This window comes from Bufo bufo, chromosome 7 (genome assembly GCF_905171765.1).
Source record: "Bufo bufo chromosome 7, aBufBuf1.1, whole genome shotgun sequence".
Lineage (NCBI taxonomy): Eukaryota > Metazoa > Chordata > Amphibia > Anura > Bufonidae > Bufo > Bufo bufo.
This window is the reverse complement of record NC_053395.1, coordinates 156653542-156672361: the sequence shown is the minus strand read 5'-3', so window position 1 is coordinate 156672361 and position 18820 is coordinate 156653542. Positions and strand designations below refer to the sequence as shown.

At 43.3% G+C, this 18820-nt stretch overlaps 1 protein-coding gene across 2 annotated transcripts in view; it reads right to left on the bottom strand.

Annotated features, from left to right (window-relative positions):
* The window catches only part of UNC80 (unc-80 homolog, NALCN channel complex subunit), a 198232-nt gene that overhangs the window by 53539 nt on the left and 125873 nt on the right, over positions 1–18820 (bottom strand). For both annotated transcript variants that reach the window (XM_040441035.1, XM_040441034.1), the window contains 13 exons: positions 18194–18380; positions 15957–16088; positions 15595–15738; positions 14255–14355; positions 14077–14163; positions 13792–13975; positions 13599–13693; positions 11252–11341; positions 10624–10725; positions 8723–8903; positions 8167–8435; positions 4464–4598; positions 723–864 (listed from right to left, as the gene is read on the bottom strand). In XM_040441035.1, the coding sequence (XP_040296969.1) occupies positions 723–864; positions 4464–4598; positions 8167–8435; positions 8723–8903; positions 10624–10725; positions 11252–11341; positions 13599–13693; positions 13792–13975; positions 14077–14163; positions 14255–14355; positions 15595–15738; positions 15957–16088; positions 18194–18380 (1849 nt within the window). The remainder of the gene's footprint in view (positions 1–722; positions 865–4463; positions 4599–8166; positions 8436–8722; positions 8904–10623; positions 10726–11251; positions 11342–13598; positions 13694–13791; positions 13976–14076; positions 14164–14254; positions 14356–15594; positions 15739–15956; positions 16089–18193; positions 18381–18820) is intronic.

The following is an 18820-nucleotide window of genomic DNA, read 5'->3' as shown; positions in this document are numbered from 1 at the left end:
ATGAACGGGATGTCACATGGCTAAGGCAAAGCTGTGAGAAGGCTGCGATGCTACTGCGCTACTGCCTTCTCAAACATCTGGTAGGCGGAGGTCCTGGGTGTCCGACAACCAGCAATCAGATACTCATGACCAAAATACTTCTAGAAAACCTGTTTAAGGCAACGCATTTTGAAGGAGGTTTGCCCTCTTTTTTCAGGTACAATTTTAGACAAAGGGCAATCCTCCCTCGAAACATGTTCCCTAAAATAAAAATAACATGTCTTTGGAATTTTTAAGAAATCAATAGAATTGTTCCTGTCACAGTGCCCTGAACAGGTTCTGCTTTTGATACTTACCTATATGGCAGAGGACCCTTTGGGTACCCTCAGACACCAGGGCCTGGGTGCAACTTCCATCCCTACATCATTATGATCCTGGGAAAGAAATGAGTAATTTACCTATTACTTTTTTTCTTTTGGACGTATGGGTGTAAACTGATCGGAGGGCACTTACAACCTACAAATCTCCCTGCAGATGTTGCCATTCGGTTGCTTGCTAATTGCACTAAACTTGCAACATTACTATGTCTCGCATTTAACCTCCTTGATGCACGAGCACCATAATAGCGTAGGGCGCACTGTACTTTATTGATAGCGTTGACATGAAACATAGAAATCCTTCAATTGAGGACCAAAACGAATAAATTTTTTACTGTGTATCTGGCATTTAATATACATAATCACCTAATGATTTAAGGGGCCGTTCAGCTTTTACCAATTCCAGTATATCAAGAGTGTCAGGCGTTTCCCCTTCCAGAGACTGTAGAAGGTCAAACAGGCACTGAGAAGACACCCCCTTACCGGATGAGCTACTGCTTGCTCCATCCTGAGAATTAGAAAAAGATATGTCACAGAATATTACCATCAACTTAAAGGGTCACTGTACTTTCACACTGTTTCATTTAATTTGGAATGGTTTAATTGGCCAATTCTTAAATAGCCTCATTTAAAATATATGCCTGCATCCACCTGAAAAAAGCAGTAAAGGCATGGCCACTAGGTGTCTCACTTCTCCTAAGTTGCAGTCCACTGCCTGTTGTCAGGCAAGATCTGCCCCTGGTAACAGGGACTCAGAAGACGGCTCACAGAAAGTGTGGGGGGTGTCAGAGGTAGCTGAGATCCTGAGCCTGATAAAGGAATTGCTTCTACACTGATTTTGAAGATTACAGGAGCCTCCTATGTGTCTGTATGTGTGATTTCCCCCTCTGTATCTGTTCTATGAACTCCAGAGCTCAGAACAACATAGTGGGAAGTAAGGGAAAACATTTCACAGCAGTACAGAGAAGGCAGATGGCCCCTGCTTGTGAGAGAAATGCATCTAGCTGTGCAGCTGAAACAGGGAATAATATGGCTGAAAGATACATTAGGGAAGCTGAAAAAAAGACCTGCTCATTCACAGTTATGATTGTACAAAGAAACACAGTCATTATGCAAACTTTTTTGAAAACTCAGGTATGCTTTAACATATCCAGACTAGCAATGTTGTTGTGTGTTACAGGCTTTTCTATTAGCCTGTGTGTTTGAATATAGTATATCCTACAGAAAATGAATTTTTGTGAACAGATGTAAGTGAAGGTAGTAATTACTAATGCTACAGTTACATGGGCCAATTCATAGGCAATTATGTGGAACAAACCAAACATTCCCAATAATTCCCTGATCTGGAGTGGAGGTGATAGCTGCATCTACATGCAGCAATCATCTCCTCTGTATGGGGATGAGCGATTGCTACTGTGATTGCTCATCCCTATACAGATTGCCAGCATCACATCCCTGTTTACACAGGACGATCTGCTGCCAGCAAACAATGATTTTATCTGCCGCATCAACAATGGTTTTACCGGATGAACAAGCGTTCATGGGGGGGTCAGCACCTTTATACTGGGTGATTTTCAGGAACAAGTGGTCATACAAATGTTTGTTCCCAATAATCTGTTCATGTAAAAGGGCTTTAAAGGGGTTGTCCCATGAAAAATAACCCTTTTAAGACATATCATTCAGTCACTGGGTCATAGACTCTGACCACATTTGTATACTGCTAAGGCTGGTCATAGACATCAGATAACAGTTGGCCAAACACTCCTTAGGTGACAGCCTTTACTTCTGATCCCCTCATACACGTGCCCGCTGGGTTCAGCTGAACATGAATACGTTCTCAGCATGAAGAGGTTGAGGAAACCACAGCCAGCTGAAATCTGACATGCCCAATCCTTATTTCCCCTGCCATCGGGGAGAGTCGGGAGGTTATCATACACCTTACATGAACGGTTTACACATATCTAATTTGTATGGAAGAGGGGGTGGAGACCACAGCCAGTTAAAATACAAAATGCATGATCCTTAAAGGGTTTCTATCACTTCGTTTCACCTATTTAGCTTTCAGACACTAGCGATCAGCTAGTGTCTGCTTTATCTAACCATCCTAATATAAGAGCTTATTGTCCTGCCGTTTAGCTAAAAAAATAACTTATATAGATATGCAAATGAGCCTCTAGGTGCTATGGGGGCGTGATTAGCACCTAGAGGCTCCGTCTACCTTAACAAACTGCCGCCGCCCAGCGCGTCCCTCCAGCCCGCCCATCTCCTCCGGAATGCGATGCTCCTCGTATTCGGCGCATGCGCAGTGAATATCTGATCGCTTCCCTGCTCAGACATCTCCACTGCGCCTGCGCCGATGACGTCATAGTGCTCCGAGGAACAGGTGCAGTGGAGATGTCTGAGCAGGGAAGCGATCAGACATTCACTGCGCATGCGCAGAACAGAGACGCGCATGGAGAGGATCGCTTCAGCTGGAGATGGGCGGGCTGGAGGGACGCGCTGGGCGGCGGCAGTTTGTTAAGGTAGACGGAGCCTCTAGGTGCTAATGACGCCCCCATAGCACCTAGAGGCTCATTTGCATATCTATATAAGTTATTTTTTTAGCTAAACGGCAGGACAATAAGCTCTTATATTAGGATGGTTAGATAAAGCAGACACTAGCGGATCGCTAGTGTCTGAAAGCTAAATAGGTGAAACGAAGTGATAGAAACCCTTTAATTCCCCTGCCATTGAGGGACAGTTACCTTACATGAATGGCTGACACATATCTAATGTGTATGGCCAGATTAAAATGTGCAAAATGGAAGCTCAGAGAAGAATAGAGATAACTTAGAAAATTGCTAAGCAAAACAAATATAGCTCATAAGAATGCAAAGACATTCTGATTACCGTATTTTTCACCCCATAAGACACATTTCCCCCCCCCCCAAAAGTGGGGGGGAAATTCCCCTGCATCCTATGGGATGAATACTAATGAGCGCTTCCATTATGGAAGCGCTCATTAGTACTGGAGGACCAGGAAGTGGTGAAGGCTTGTACTCACCGCACGCTGTGGGTGCCAGTTCACAGCACAGCCCTCAGCAGGAGGAAAAAGATCGCGGGCGGTGAGGAGCAGCGGCGTTCAGGAGCAGGAGATGTGTTAAACATGAGGCTGTTTAGGGCTGATCTGAGGCAATGGGGGTGATGAGAGGCATAATGGCTGATAATGGGGGCTAATAAGAGGTATAAGGGCTGATAATGGGGGCTGATGAGAGTCATAAGGGCTGATGAGAGGCATAATGGCTGACAATGGGGGCTTATGAGAGGCATAAGAGATGATAATGGGGGCTGAAGAGAGGCATAAGGGCTGATAATGGGGGCTAATGAGAGGCATAATGGCTGAGAATGGGGGCTAATGAGAGGCATAGGGGCTGATAAGAGGCATAAGGACTGATGAGAGGCATAATGGGGGCTGATAAGAGGCATACGGGATGATAATGGGGGCTAATGAGAGGCATAAGGGATTATATGGGGCTGATAAGAGGCATAAGGGCTGATAATGGGGGCTAATGAGAGGCATAAGGGATGATAATGGGGGCTGATGAGAGGCATAATGGCTGAGAATGGGGGCTAATGAGAGGCATAGGGGCTGATAAGAGGCATAAGGACTGATGAGAGGCATAATGGGGGCTGATAAGAGGCATACGGGATGATAATGGGGGCTAATGAGAGGCATAAGGGATTATATGGGGCTGATAAGAGGCATAAGGGCTGATAATGGGAGTGATGAGAGGCATAGGGGCTGATACGGCGCTAATAAGAGGCATGGAGGCTGATGAAAGACATGGGGCTCTTATCTGAGGTCTGATTGGGGGTCATTTACATTGGGGTCTGAGCTGATGTCTGATCTGAGGTCTTATTAACATTGGGGGTCTGATTGGGGCTGTCAGCTGAGGTCTGATTAACATTGAGGTCTGATTGGTGGTCTGAACTGAGGTGTAATGAAATTTTTTTTTTTCTTATTGTCCTCCTCTAAAACCTAGGTGCAACTTATGGGCCGATGCGTCTTATAGGGCGAAAAATACGGTATATCTATAAGTGATAGAGAGTCTTGAAATAAAGCCTCACAGGAAGGTCAAGAAGAGGAGCAACGCTGGCGAACAACTGAAGTACAAACGGTTTGCGGTGTAGTACATAGAACTGTCGGCAGGCAAACTCAATGGCTTGGCGAAGCTGTGGGTTACTCTCATAGTCAGCATAAACCTGCAAAAAGAATAAAATGGGTTAGGCTATCTATCTGTCTGTCTAAGTCTATCTATGTAATCGGCATTTGTGGCTGTAATACGGGCACAAAAATGCGCCCCTATTACTGTCATGTGGCCTTACACTGTTCTTTCTTTATGACACTGCTGCAATGTCCTGCCGTAGAGATATGTGACCTCTGCAACCGACCACTAGGTGCAGCAGAGATATAAGTATGCACCACATGATCACTGCAGTCAGTTATTGGCTGGAGTAGTTACGTGGAGGTGCCACGGGTTAAGTTGGACCATAAGTAGCTGCCAGATTTTTTTTTTAATATGAAAACATGCTTAACGCCTTTTTTTTTGGTGTGTAATCTATTTACCTTACAGTGCTGTCAATGACACTCAGACACTCTGCTGCAATGCCTGGCATCTGACATAACTCCAAGGTGCCTACAGAGGTTGCGTATTGTGTGCTTTTTTTCTGCGCAGTTTCTCATGTGGAAAAACCACAGTGTAATAAATTACCAGCAAAATAAATGAGATTAGAGAAATCTCATGTACAATTTGCTTTGTTTTTCCATGTTAATTATGTTTGCAATTTTTGGTGCAGATTTCACCCTTTTCAATGGAAGGGTGAGATCTGCTGCAAAAAGCATCAAATCCGCACCAAAAACCACAAATAACACATACAACTGAAATCTTCATGGAAATTTGTGCGGATTTTCTGTTTGTAAACCAACACCCATGTGCAGGTACCCTTAACCTGTAGGATACCAGCGCTGTACATGTACAGTGTTGGAAACTGGGACAGAAATCCCAGCGCCGTACAGCTACGGCACTCTGATCAGCTCCTGCGCCAGCCCGATCAGCTGCAGGGGTCTGGCAGTCACTGATAGTCGGACCCCTGCTCTAAACGCCGGCATCAGTGAAAACACTGATGCCAGCGCATTAACCCTTGCACTGCCGCGGCCAGCGCTGACCGCGGCACGTGCAGTATCCTGCCGGGTGCGGGGTGTCCATCGGGTCCTCATGATGCTGTGATGGGGACCCGATGGCAGGGAAGACTTCCTTAGGCATCGTGGCTGCCTTCCTTGAGAGCCTGTGAGATCCAGCCCCCTAGATCACACAGGAAGCATGCTGTAAGTGTATTACACTGTGTAATACAGTTACCGGCTCTATAAAAATATCACATGATCCACCCCGTCAGGTGAATGCCGTAAAAAATCTAATAAAAAAAACTGTCAAAAAAGGCATTTTCTGGTCACTTTGCCTCACTAAAAGTGTAATACCAAGTGATCAAAAAGTCTTATGCACCCCAAAATGGTACCAATCAAACCGTCATCTCATCCTGCAAAAAATGAGCCCCTACCTAAGACAATCTCCCCAAAAAAAAATTATAGGGCTCTCAGAAAATGGCAACACAAAAACAAGATTTTATTCTGTTCAAAAATGATTTCACTGTGTAAAACTTAACAAACATAAAAATTATAGACATATTAAGTATCACCGCCTCCGTAACAACCTGCTCTATATCACATTATATGCCCCCTCAGGTGAATGCTGTAAAAAAAAAAAAATGACAAGACAGACATTTTTTTCACCTTGCCTCACAAAAAGTTTAATACTAAGCGATCAAAAAGTCTTATGTACCACGAAATGGTACCAATCAAACCGTCACCTCATCCTCATCAAACTGAGACCCCACATAACACAATCACTTAAAAAATAAAAACCAATGGCACCCATAAACCTATCCGTCAAAATCTGCGCTGCAAAAGCCATATGGCGCTCCTTCCGTTTGAGTCCTTCCATGTGCCCCCACAGCAGTTTACCACCACATATGGGGTGTTTCTATATTCAGGAGAAACTGGGTAACAAATTACGAGGTGCTTTTTCTTCTGTTACCCCTTGTGAAAATGAAAATTTGGGGCTAAAGCAACATTTTATGGGAAACTAAACTTTTCATTTTTACAGCCAAGTGTTTCCAAATTCCGTAAAACCTTTAGGGGATCAAAGTGCTCAGTACCCCCCTTAATATATTCTTTAAGGGGTGTAGTTTCCAAAATGGGGTAACTTTTTAAGGGTTTCCACTGTAGGGGTACGTCAGGGTCTCTTTGAAAACAAAATGGTGCCTAAAAACTATTCTAGCAAAATCTGCCTCCAAAATCCATATGGCGCTCCTTTTCTTTAGACCACTGCCACGTGCCCATAGAGCAGTTTACCGCCACATATTGAGTATTTCTGTAAACTGCAGAATCTGTGTTGCAAGAAAAAATTGATTAACATAAAAAATCTACCAAAAAAGTGAAATTTTTAAATTTCACCTCCATTTCCTTTAATTCTTGTGGAACACCTCAACGGTTAACAAAGTTTGTAACATCAGTTTTGAATAATTTGAGGGGTGTAGTTTCTAAAATGGGGTCATTTATGGGTGGTTTCCATTACGTAAGCCCCTCAAAATTATTTTATAACTGAATTGGTGCTTAAAAAATGGTTTTGGAAATTTGGTTGAAAATTAAAAAAATAGCTTCTAAAAAAAATAAAATTACATTCACAAAATTATGCCAATGTAAAGCAGACATATGGGGAATGTTGATTGATTTTATGAGGTATTACTATCTGTCTTAAAAGTACAGAAATTCAAATTTAGAAAATTGTGAATGTTTTCAAATTTTTGGTACATTTTTGATTATTTTATAAATAGAGGTGAAATATATTGACTCAAATTTACCACTGTCATGAAGTACAATGTGTCACGAGAAAACAATCTCAGAATGGCTTGGATAAGTAAAAGCGTTCCAGAGTTATTACCACATAAAGTGACACATGTCAGATTTGTAAAAATCGGCCTAGGATTTAAAGAGGACCTTTCACCGATTCTTACCCTATGAACTAAGTATACAGACATGTGGAGCGGCGCCCGGGGATCTCACTGCACTTACTATTATCCCCGGGCGCCGCTCCATTCTCCTGCTATGCCCTCCGGTATCTCCGTTCCCTAAGTTATGGTAGGCGGAGTCTGCCCTAGCGCTGGCCAATCGCATTACAGAGCTCACAGCCTGGGAGAAAATAACCTCCCAGGCTGTGAGCTCTGCGCTGCGATTGGCCAGCGCTAGGGCAGACTCCGCCTACCATAACTTAGGGACTGGTATCTCCGCCTACTATAACTTAGTGAGCGGAGATACCGGAGGGCATAGCAGGAGAACGGAGCGGCGCCCGGGGATAATAGTAAGTGCAGTGAGATCCCCGGGCGCCGCTCTACATATCTGTATAGTTAGTTCATAGGGTAAGAATCGGTGAAAGGTCCTCTTTAAGGTGAAAAGTGGCCCGCTACTGAAAGGGTTAAGGAGCATTTAGGAATCTAGTTGCACTGTCCCCTTCGGGCACTTGCAGGCAAATTATGCTGAGGAAAGCAACTCAACTGGGGTTACTTTAAAAAAAAATAACCTAAGACATCACAATCATATTTTGTTAGCTTTTTTTGTGCCAAAAACAAATGCGGAATTTCTAGACTATTAAGATGAATATAACATTAGAACACGCCCCCCCCCCCCCCTTCATTTAATGCTAAATCTATTACTTGCCTGCAGCATAGTTGGTAGAATCCACTGGTAACCACTGAGTGAGAACAGATGGTTGAAATGTACAGCTGTGTTAATGACAGTAGCAGCATATTGTCTGAGGAGGGCGCTGTCCTCTGGGTGAAGAATCAGAGCTCCATTAAAAACATTAAGGAAGAGCATTATCTCATCCCCCCAGGGATATTCACTGGGCATCCCCAAAAACATCTCTTCAAGAAGCTTTATCCACAGGCTCTTGTGAAGTGTGTCCAAACCAAACAGCTCCTTCCCACCTACAGGAATACGGGAATGTCAAAGTTCCTGAGAATACATTACTGCTCCAAATACTATGTCCCCACAGATGCATCTTCTAAAGCAGGGATGCTCAACTTGCGGCCCTCCAGCTGTTGCAAAACTACAATTCTCAACATGTCCTAATATCTGAAGGCTGTCCAGGCATACTGGGAGCTGTAGTTTTGCAACAGCTGGAGGACCGCAGGTTGAGCATCCCTGTTCTAAAGTAAATTGTATGCAGGTATCATAAAGTGCTGGTAAGTATTATAGCATGCTGTGCACATACCTTGAGGATCGTTAAAAAGTGAGAATTCTGCATCAATAGCACTACGCGGAAATGATGGCAGGCGCAAGAGATCTTCTTGTAGCATGGAAACATGAGACTGCTTATGTGCACTAGGAATCTTCTGAGTCAATGATATGAGAAAGAGAACTCTTCCTACTTCCTCCAGTTTTCGGGTAAAAACCTTACAAAATGTAAAATTTTTGAATAATATTGAATTTAAGTAGCTATTCATGCCCTACAGAGAATCTTAAAAATTCACGTTTGTGATATTCAATTGTGGTATCTTATCTATGGGGACCATGTCAGCAGAATCCCTCAGCATGGCCAGACCCACAGTGGCAATCATGTTTACCTGAAAAACCCCTTTAAGTCATTTTGTAAAGGTGGGAAATTATCCATTATTACAGATTATCCATTTATTTCTATTAAATCTTGTAATAGCCTACTTTCTAATGATCCTTTCACATGGACAGATAATCTGGCAATTATTGGAGATACAAATTTGTAGAAATGCTCATTCCTCACATTTGGTGTGTAAAAGGTGCCAACAGTCACCCAATGAATGAGCAAACATTCGTGCGTCAGGTGATCGCATCTTTTAGCTGGCACCAAAACGTATTCTTTCTGGGCAGCAGATCACCCTGTATAGACAGTGATTTTCTGCGGGGACAAGCAGAGATGATTGTTAGGGGTAAATGAGGCTTCATCTCCACTGATGATCAGGCAATTATTCAGAATATTTGGTTCATTCCCAATAATTGCCCGAAACATCGGTCTGTGTAAAAAAAAAACATAAATTACAGTACTATGTCCAAAAGCTACTTAAAGGGAATGTGTCATCAGAAAAATTACCTATTGTTTAAATCAAGTTATTATGTTATATTATTTATAGAATTAGGAAAAAATCCTAAAATCCTGCAATTTCTTTCATTGGCCACTAGGACTAAATAGGTCAAGACTTCCTGTTCTTTGAGACACATGGGCCACAGACACAATGGACAGGATGGGACTCATTGACTTCTATGGGAGAGTTTTCTGGGCATGTTCTGTGACCTATGAAGAGGTCGGGGGGAGGGGCTAGCATTTCTAGCCATTTCCTGTTTGTCAGGCCAGGACCATTGTAGAGAGCAGCAAGAACCAATGCAGCATGTCATGGGTGGGGGATCAGTTAGGGTGAGTCACTTCAAGGCTAATTTTTACCCCTCAATAAAGTCCTTCAACTGTAAACAGTTTCTTATTTAAAGAGTAACGGTCATATTTTCACTCAAAATTCAATTTTCATATATGTTGTTGCTGCTGTGGTGATAATCCATAATCACTAATTATTGTCTTCACATACCACTTGTTTAATAAGATTCCGTCCATAGCAACCGCTCCTCCTCACAAGACTTCTCTTGGACTATCTTCTCAAGATGGCCACCAATGCCCTTACCCTGAGGCTAAGACCTCCCTCCCTAACTACCCAGAACTCATTCGGCTCATCTCGAGAACGCACAGCCTCACCCCAACCAATCGGCTTTCTCCAGACTTAAACACGCCCTCTTCCTCCTGAGTAGTTGATCGCGAATATTCTTATCGCGAATATCGGCACTATCCCGGTCCGACAGGAGCGCGCACGCAGCGTCCGGGACTGCCCACTACTACGTACTCCGTCTTCTGTATATAGAAGATAGGAGACGGAGGACACCTAGCAACGCTGTTTTAGCCGCGCTACTGAAATGCCTGGGGGAGCAAAGAACCTGCTGCAATTACTAGGTAATTCAAATCCTATACAAAAGTATTAACTAGGGAACTAAGGTAAACTTAGTCAGACCAATCCAATTACATAAAAAAATATGACAGTTACCCTTTAAGTTTCCATTTTTAAAACAAAGCAGGATAAAAAATAAAAAATGGTGTACCTGTTTCTGGATTAGTTCTTGGCCTTTTTCAGGGGACATATGCACCAGATTCAGTTGTGGTGACACTGATCTTCGGAATGGGTAGATGTCACGTACGTAGGTCTATATAGAGGTACAAGAAGATGGTTAACACACATTACAGGACAGGCCTTCTCAGTATACTACTGTAGAATACCACTATATGATATGATCAATTATATAGTTGTCTGCTAAGAACAAAACTCCAAGAGCTGTAAATGCCATTGATTTCCTGATGTGACACACTAACAGACAATTCAATCTGATTGATATTCACTCCTGTAGGCAAGGTGGCCATAAACCTTCAAAAGCACAGCTATTACTTCTGACCCCCTTCACCTCTACACACACACGTATTCTCAACAAGGAATGAAGAATAAGTCGCTCACTACCAGACACATCAGGCAGGAGATTATCCCCCTTTAGGACAAAAGGATAGGACATGTTAAATTCCAACATAGCCAACCTTTCTTTCCCCCCAACATCTGCAGTCAGGGAAGAGTTGGGATATACCCATACACAGTAGGAAGTAGGCTTGGCCAACCTTTCTTCTAATGAGTATGGCTACCTTAAGTACATTTGAGTAACTGTGGCTGGGATTTCATCTTACCTTATTATAATGAGTCAGATTCCATCTCTTATCCATCAGAAAATAATTTGCAGACTGTGAATCCGATATGTTGAAGAATTCCAGACATTCCTAGTAATAGGAATACAGCAGAACAGTGTAAGAGGCTAAATTCACAATGCATTGCAGGTTTACATTCATCATGTCTGCTTGAAACATATCTACTGACCAATAAGTCAGATGTATGCAACCCCATGTCTATACAATTGCATATGTCTGTCATAAAAAAACAACTTATATGACACAATATGTATTTTTATACAGTTGTATTAAAAGGGTAAGGCCTCATGCACACGACCGTTGTTTTGGTCCGCATCCGAGCCGCAGTTTTTTGCAGCTCTGATGCAGACCCATTCACTTCAATGGGGCCGCAAAAGATGCGGACAGCACTCCGTGTGTCGTCCGCATCCGTTGCTCCGTTCCGCGGCCCCGCTAAAAAAATATAACATGTCCTAATCTTGTTCGCGCTTTGCGGACAAGAATAGGCATTTATATTGACGGCCACCCGTTCCGTAAATTGCGGAAGGCACACGGGCGGCTTCAGTTTTTTGCGGATCTGCGGACCACAAAAAACGGAACAGTCGTGTGCATGAGTCAAATACACTTTTCAGTTCAGTTTGTCATGCGAGTTCCTGATGTACTATAGCCAAACAGAGGAAGCCTTTAGGCATACATTTTGCTACTTTTTATCTAGAGACATAATGGTGTATACATCAGGAGGTTGTTCGTCTGTCATGCTTTTATTGCTCCTTTAAATAATAATCTTTCAATAATTTAAATTTTCTTGCAAAATATACATTAAGGGAATGGCCACACAGGGAAAATTCTGCTGTGGATTTGTTGCAGTTTGCTGCCGATATGTAAGGCTAGTTTCACACTAGCAGCAGAGGAGTCCGGCAGGCTGTTCCGGCGGGTGAACAGCCTGTCGGATCCGTCCTGCCGCTAGTTCACATGTGCCCGAGACTGTCGCTCCGTAGTCATTGACTATAATGGGGGTGGGGGCGGAGTTCCGGCGGCAGCATGGCAGCGCACAGCGAGAGGCAGCCGGACTAAAACTACGACATGCAGTACTTTTATTCCGGCTGCCTCTCGCCGTGTGCTGCCGTGCTGCCGCTAGAACTCCGCCCCCACCCCATTATAGTCAATGGGGATGGAGCGGAAGTCCGGGGGCACACGTGATTTAACGGCAGGACGGATCTGACAGGCTGTTCACCCGCCGGAACAGCCTGCCGGACTCCCCTGCCGCTAGTGTGAAACTAGCCTAACAGATTATACCTTCTCCATTGAAAATAATTGCATCTGTGGTGGAAACCCAAAGCATAAATTCATATGCTGCTGATTTAAAATCCACATTGCTGTTGAATTTATGCTGAAATTTTTTTTCAGATTTTTTTCATAGCTTGAGAATGAGGTTTCGCAAAATCACATCCACTCTACTGTATAACAAAGCGGATGTGGATCTGCTGTGTCACTTGAACAGATTTGACTTGAGACTTCTCTTAAGAGTATTATCTAAGTGGCCCCCCTGGTGTTCACCCTTTAACCCCTGTTCGGGGATCTGGCTGTAGGGAACCACCAGACTGCTACCTCTTTCAGTCATTTCTGTTCAAGTGATTGCTGACCCACAGGGTCAAGAGGCACTGTTGCAATACATCAAGGGATCAGGCAAAAGCATAGTCAGGAAAAAAAAACAAAGTCAGGGCGGGTCGAGTACATACAAAATGATAAACAGTCCAAGGTCAGGGCAGGCAGTTCAGGGTCAGAATGGGCAACAGGCAAGGGTCGAATCAGGCAGTGAAGGGTCAAATCCAGTAGACAGGCAGAAGTCAGTACATGGAACAGGCAAACAAGCTAACAATACTCCTTTACAGGAAACTAGCGTATCAGAATCTATTGCTCAGGCACCCTCCCATAGGGAAAAGAACCCTAGGGTAGTCAGCCATTGGCTGGGGAGGTTTAGGGTGCAGGCACTGGCCATTTAAGAGTGCATGCGTATGCCCTATTAGCAGGGAGAGCTCCCTGCATGGGAGAAAAGTATAACTCCCGGGTAGAGAGAGTGGAATGCCGATGGGACAGGACCTCAAGAGCTATGGAGCAGGCAGGCAAGGCGGCCATGCCCACCAGCAGAAAAGGAGTGGCGGTGGGCACGGACTACTGCCATAACATACTGGTACTGTAAAAATCTGCAGCAGCGAAATTGCGGTTTCAAGACCCTATAGATGCACACCTAGCAATCTGCCTTGCAGTTTGCCTAGTGTTCCCATAGACATATAAAATGGTAGTGAGAATTCCCGTATAGAACTGAGACTTGGTGTATAAGCCTGCTCACCTTCAGCAGGGCTTCAAACTGGGTGTCTTCATGTACTGGCAGCTGGGTAGGGATGTCACATTCATTCTGCCCGTGAACCACTAGGGTCTTTGTACCTATCATAATTTAACAAAAAAAAATTAGTGTAACCATAAAATCTATGAATACTATAATTGAGAGCACTTAACATCAGTGACTTTTGGGAACTGCTCACCTGGCATGGACGCTGTCACCAGAAGTTTAACCTCACATTGTTCCTTTTTCATTGTTTGCTTCAGGTCTTTGAAAAATAAGCCTTCCACATATCCAACCACTTCCCACAGGAAGGTCAAGGTTGCTGAAATGGCATCCATTCCCCATTCGCACGGTGTACGTACAAAATACATGATAAGCCCTACCTAAAATAAAAGTACCAGAAAGTTGTGAATACTCCAGCATGCAGGCTACGTATTCTGCAAACCAAGATAAAATCAGAACAATGTGACCCGTAGTAACTCACCAGGTAGTTGAACAGAATGTGGGATGTTTGTGCAGGGAAATCTCCAATGTTTAACAGCAGTTTTCTCAACATGTAGATTAGCTCATCCTGAAACCATTATTAAGGTGTAATGCAGGTCAGTTGGATTGGGACAGCAAAATGTTATATGAAAATATTCAGACAGAAATTATCCCCTTACCTGTCGATTACTAATAGTTAATTTTTCCAGGAAATGTCTCAGGACAGTGGACGGATCTTCGATTAAACAATTCCAAAGCACTTGCTGAGCTACGGCACTCACTGTGGGAACAACAAAAGTCAGTGCTATTATGGATGGCATTTTTTTGTCATTTTTTATATTGATGGCCTATCCTCCTCTGATGGCCTATCTGATCAGCGGGGATCCGACACCCCACACTCCTGTTCTGTGGTAGGTTTGCTTCTGGCAGTTAGTGTGGAACTACAGAGCTACCACCATTGTACAGCGGACAGAGCTGGTCATTGCAGCGCTGAACCCATGGAAATGAATGGACAATGGATTACACAATCGACGTACTGTAGCTACTTTGTACAGCTGATGGGCAGGGGTGCAGGGTGTCAGACCCCCTCCAATCAAATATATACAGCCTGATCTGGGTGACAATAATAAAGCATTTATGAAAATTTTAAGTATGCCTATCACTTTGTTAATGTAAATGGGTTAGAACTAGCCATAGAGGTTACATAGGGGTTAAGGTTGGAAAGACAAATGTCCATCAAGTATAACCTGTAATCCTGCTATAAAATGTATAGAAATCATGTTCTACACACCTCTTCCCTTTCGCTCAACCCCTCCTTAAAAGGAAGATGGATTTGTTTTGATTGCCACATCTGGATCAGGAAGGACTTTTTTTTCCCCTTATAGGGTTTTTTTGTCCAGGGGAAGACAAAAAAAAACCCAATGAGGGAAAAAAAGTCCTTCCTGATCCAGATGTGGCAAGCAAAACAAATCCATCTTCCTTTTAAGGAGGGGTTGAGCGAAAGGGGAGAGGTGTGTAGAACATGATTTCTATACATTTTCATAAGCCTCAATGTTATTTAGAAATAAAAAGTCCTCTAAACCTTTTTTGAAGCCATCTACTGTATTTGCTGGGACTAGCTCTTGCGGCAGGCTATTCCAGAGATTCAGGTATGTGATAAAATACTGGTTACCTGACACCACCACTAGGTGGAGCTTACTGAAGACATTTTTTGTTAATGTTATTGGGAGCTATATGCACTTGTCTTCAGTAAGCATCACCAAGTGGTACATTGCGATTCATACTGCAAACTCTCTCGCTCACAGATGACTATTTAACTTGTGTACCCCATAAAATATCAATTCCAGATAATATTTTTACAACTGGGTGTTACCATTCATCTTGTCAAAAAGGTGTGTCCCTACACAGTCTGGCACTGACAGCACTGATTGGACAGTGTTAGACGTTGTAAGAACATGCCTCCGACTGGTAATTCTTTAATACACAAGGTAAAGGGAAAACATGTATTTTAAATGCTGACCTGCCACTCCATCTTCACGGACTTCTCCATCCTCCATCAGATGAACAATTGGCAGTACAGCAGCACAAATGCATGCTGGGAATACAGGCTGGGGTGGTTGAGACACATGGTGATTTGCAGTATGCTCTGTTGCATGCTCCTCATCTGAAATAAAATAGAAATACAAGATTGTAGTAGTACCAGTATGTGACCAGAGAGATCTACAGATCTAGCAAGCGCCAACATCAGTGGGTTAATGAGTGTAACAAGCTTTGCACATTGTTAAACTAGTCCAGTGTGATAAGCTTGTGTGTTAACATGCCAGGAATTACTTTATTGAGTGCTACATCTGTAGCATCCAAGTTTTATTGACCAGGGCTCACCTTCTGCGCTCACAGCAGACCGAATTGACCACACAGAACCACGGCGGAATGAATAATTGCGATGAGAAGTACTTGAAGTGCAGGATGGGCTCACCGACAGACGACGGGAATTCAGATTGGTGGCTTCTTCTACTGGCAATTAAGAATAGAGAGGTGAAACCTGCTCTACCACTATAAATCATGTTTGTCCAATGTTGATCACCGAACAGTAACTTATAAGCTAGACCATGACCCTATCATTATTGGAATATTGAGAAGAACAGAACAAAAGCTCATTATATCATTTGTTTTGATTTTAAAAGAGAATTTCACTGGAGTCCACTGGAGTAAGGAAGCATATTCAATTGCTCCTGCTCCAATGGTCTTAGGGACCAGTTTCTTGTTCCAACTCTTTTGTGAGACCACTACTTCAGAGAGACTGCAAGAATACTTAAACTCAGAGTGACATGCAAGCCACAGCTTTATACACCCTGCTGCACATGGGGGACTAAGGTTCAGACACCCATCACCTAGATTATATACAAACAATTCAAAAGCCTGTATAACACAATGGACACCTACAGCCACAAGTGCAAGCTTACAACGGTTTGCCAGAAGTTCAGGAGAGAAACATCAGCAAGATAGAATACTAGAGGTGTCATTATTTGCCACTCTGCCAGTAACCATCATCTGGTAGGAGAAATTGCCCTTTGTACAAACTAGTGCTGGATTTACTACAACTTATCCTTTGCACTAAGTGACTTTTCTTCTTTTACTTCTGGCCTAATTCATTATACCACCTTTCCACTGCACCAATCCCCAGGAAGCAACAGCCTGATGGAGTACACTCCGACACAACATCTCATCAGGGCCACTACCCCTCCGATCCTCTGCACTGACTCCTCAGGGGCTCGCTGCATATATGACCAGTATTCCAATCTCAGCCATGAATTCCTTCATACATCCTTAATTGTACCAATGAGATTCAAAGAGATTAAATCTTCTTCTTACTGTACAAGATTCGGACATTGGCCTCTATCCAAAAGACTGGCCAGACCCATGCACTAATAGTTTTTAAATTACAAATGCTCTGTTTGCTAAGAAGCTAAAGCAATGTAATAAAAGGGGTTCTCCGGGCTTTTAATATTGATGACCTATCCTCGGGATAGGTCATCAATATCAGATCGGTGGGGGGTCCGACACCCAGGATCCCCGCTAATCAGCACTGGGCACACCGTCTCCTCCAGGGGCGCAGCTATAGGGGAAGCAGGGGAAGCGGCTACTTTGGGGCCCTGACTCAGAAGGGACCCATCCAGTTGGAGGAGGACTAAAAGATTTTGTCAGGGCCCCCTCAACAGTATTACACAATTAAATTATATACAGTGACAGTATAGACAGTGTAAAAAACGGATGGAACAGCTGCCGGGCCTTGTCTGAGAGAGAGATCTTTACTAGCCACAGGAATGGGGGTGGCATGAAAGGAAGTGGTTGCGAAAAAATTACTGGGTAGGGGGGCTCCATTCAAAAATTGCTGTGGGGTCCAGTCATTTCTAGCTACTCCACTGGTCTCCTCATTCAGCGGATCCCCGCCAATCTGATATTGATGACTATCCTGAAGATAGGTCATCAATATTAAAAGACCAGAGAACTCCTTTAACTAATTAATATAACTAACTTGAAAATCAATACTGGAATCATGTATACAGCAAGGGCAACAAAAAAACTTTACTGGCCTACAATGTGACAGCCCAATACGTATTACTGCCTATCGGACAATCTTTATCTATAAGGGTGGGTCCACATCACGTTTTTCCCATCGTTTGACGTATACATTGAAAAAAAAAAGGATACAAAAGTGCAGCACACCACACTTTTGTATCCTGTAGAGCAGGGATGCTCAACCTGCGGCCCTCCAGCTGTTGTAAAACTACAACTCCCACAATGCCCTGCTGTAGGTTGATAGCTGTAGGCTTTCCGAGAATGCTGGGAGTTGTAGTTTTGCAACAGCTGGAGGGCCGCAGGTTGAGCATGCCTGCTGTAGAGTCTGGTAAAAAAAACATATACCTTTTTTTACAATAGAACTCTATGGTTAATGGATTCCACTGTATGGCATCAGTCTGCCACATCCATTTATTGTATACATTTTTGTATACATTAAACAGATAGGAAAAACGTGATGTGAACCCAGCCTGAGATGTGAAAAATTAATCTGAAATAAATATTTTGCCAAGATTATGAAATGTTCACTCATAGCACACCTTCTTCTTCTTGCTCAGAGTTAGGGGAGCAGGTTGGCTCATAGCATGCCTCTTGTGTCACTGGTATGGCTGTGATAAGACTGGCCTCTCTGCCTAAACGCTTCTTTTCTTCTTCTTGTTGGAGATTCTTGAGAATGTGTTCAGCCCGCTGGTGGGATCGTGACACAGCACGAGCAGAGAAAGATTTCTGTAGTTTGTTGTTGAAAAGAGCACAATAAAAGGCATTCTCATCTGATCAGGAAATGGTAATCATATACTTAGTTACAGCATGAAAAGTTTAAGGTTTCTCTGGTGCTGAAACTGTATCTGTTATTTCTGACTTTTCAGAATAAGCTGCTGTCTTTGTGTACATGAGGAATAAAACTATATCTGACCATTATTATATTCTGCATGTATTCCCTGGGCTTAGCTCCAAAGTTTGTAGAGAATAGCAACTATGAAGTCTCACACCACATAAAGAGAACAGAGATCCTGCTCCGTACCTTCTCTCTGACATACAGAAGTAGCAGCTGCATGGAGGACATTATTCATGAGTACTTAGCAGTGTAGCTGTGAATCCAGCACGGAGGTGAGTTTGTAAAAATCTTTGGGTGTCTCTCATTCCTCAGTGAAGCTAAACATTGGTCT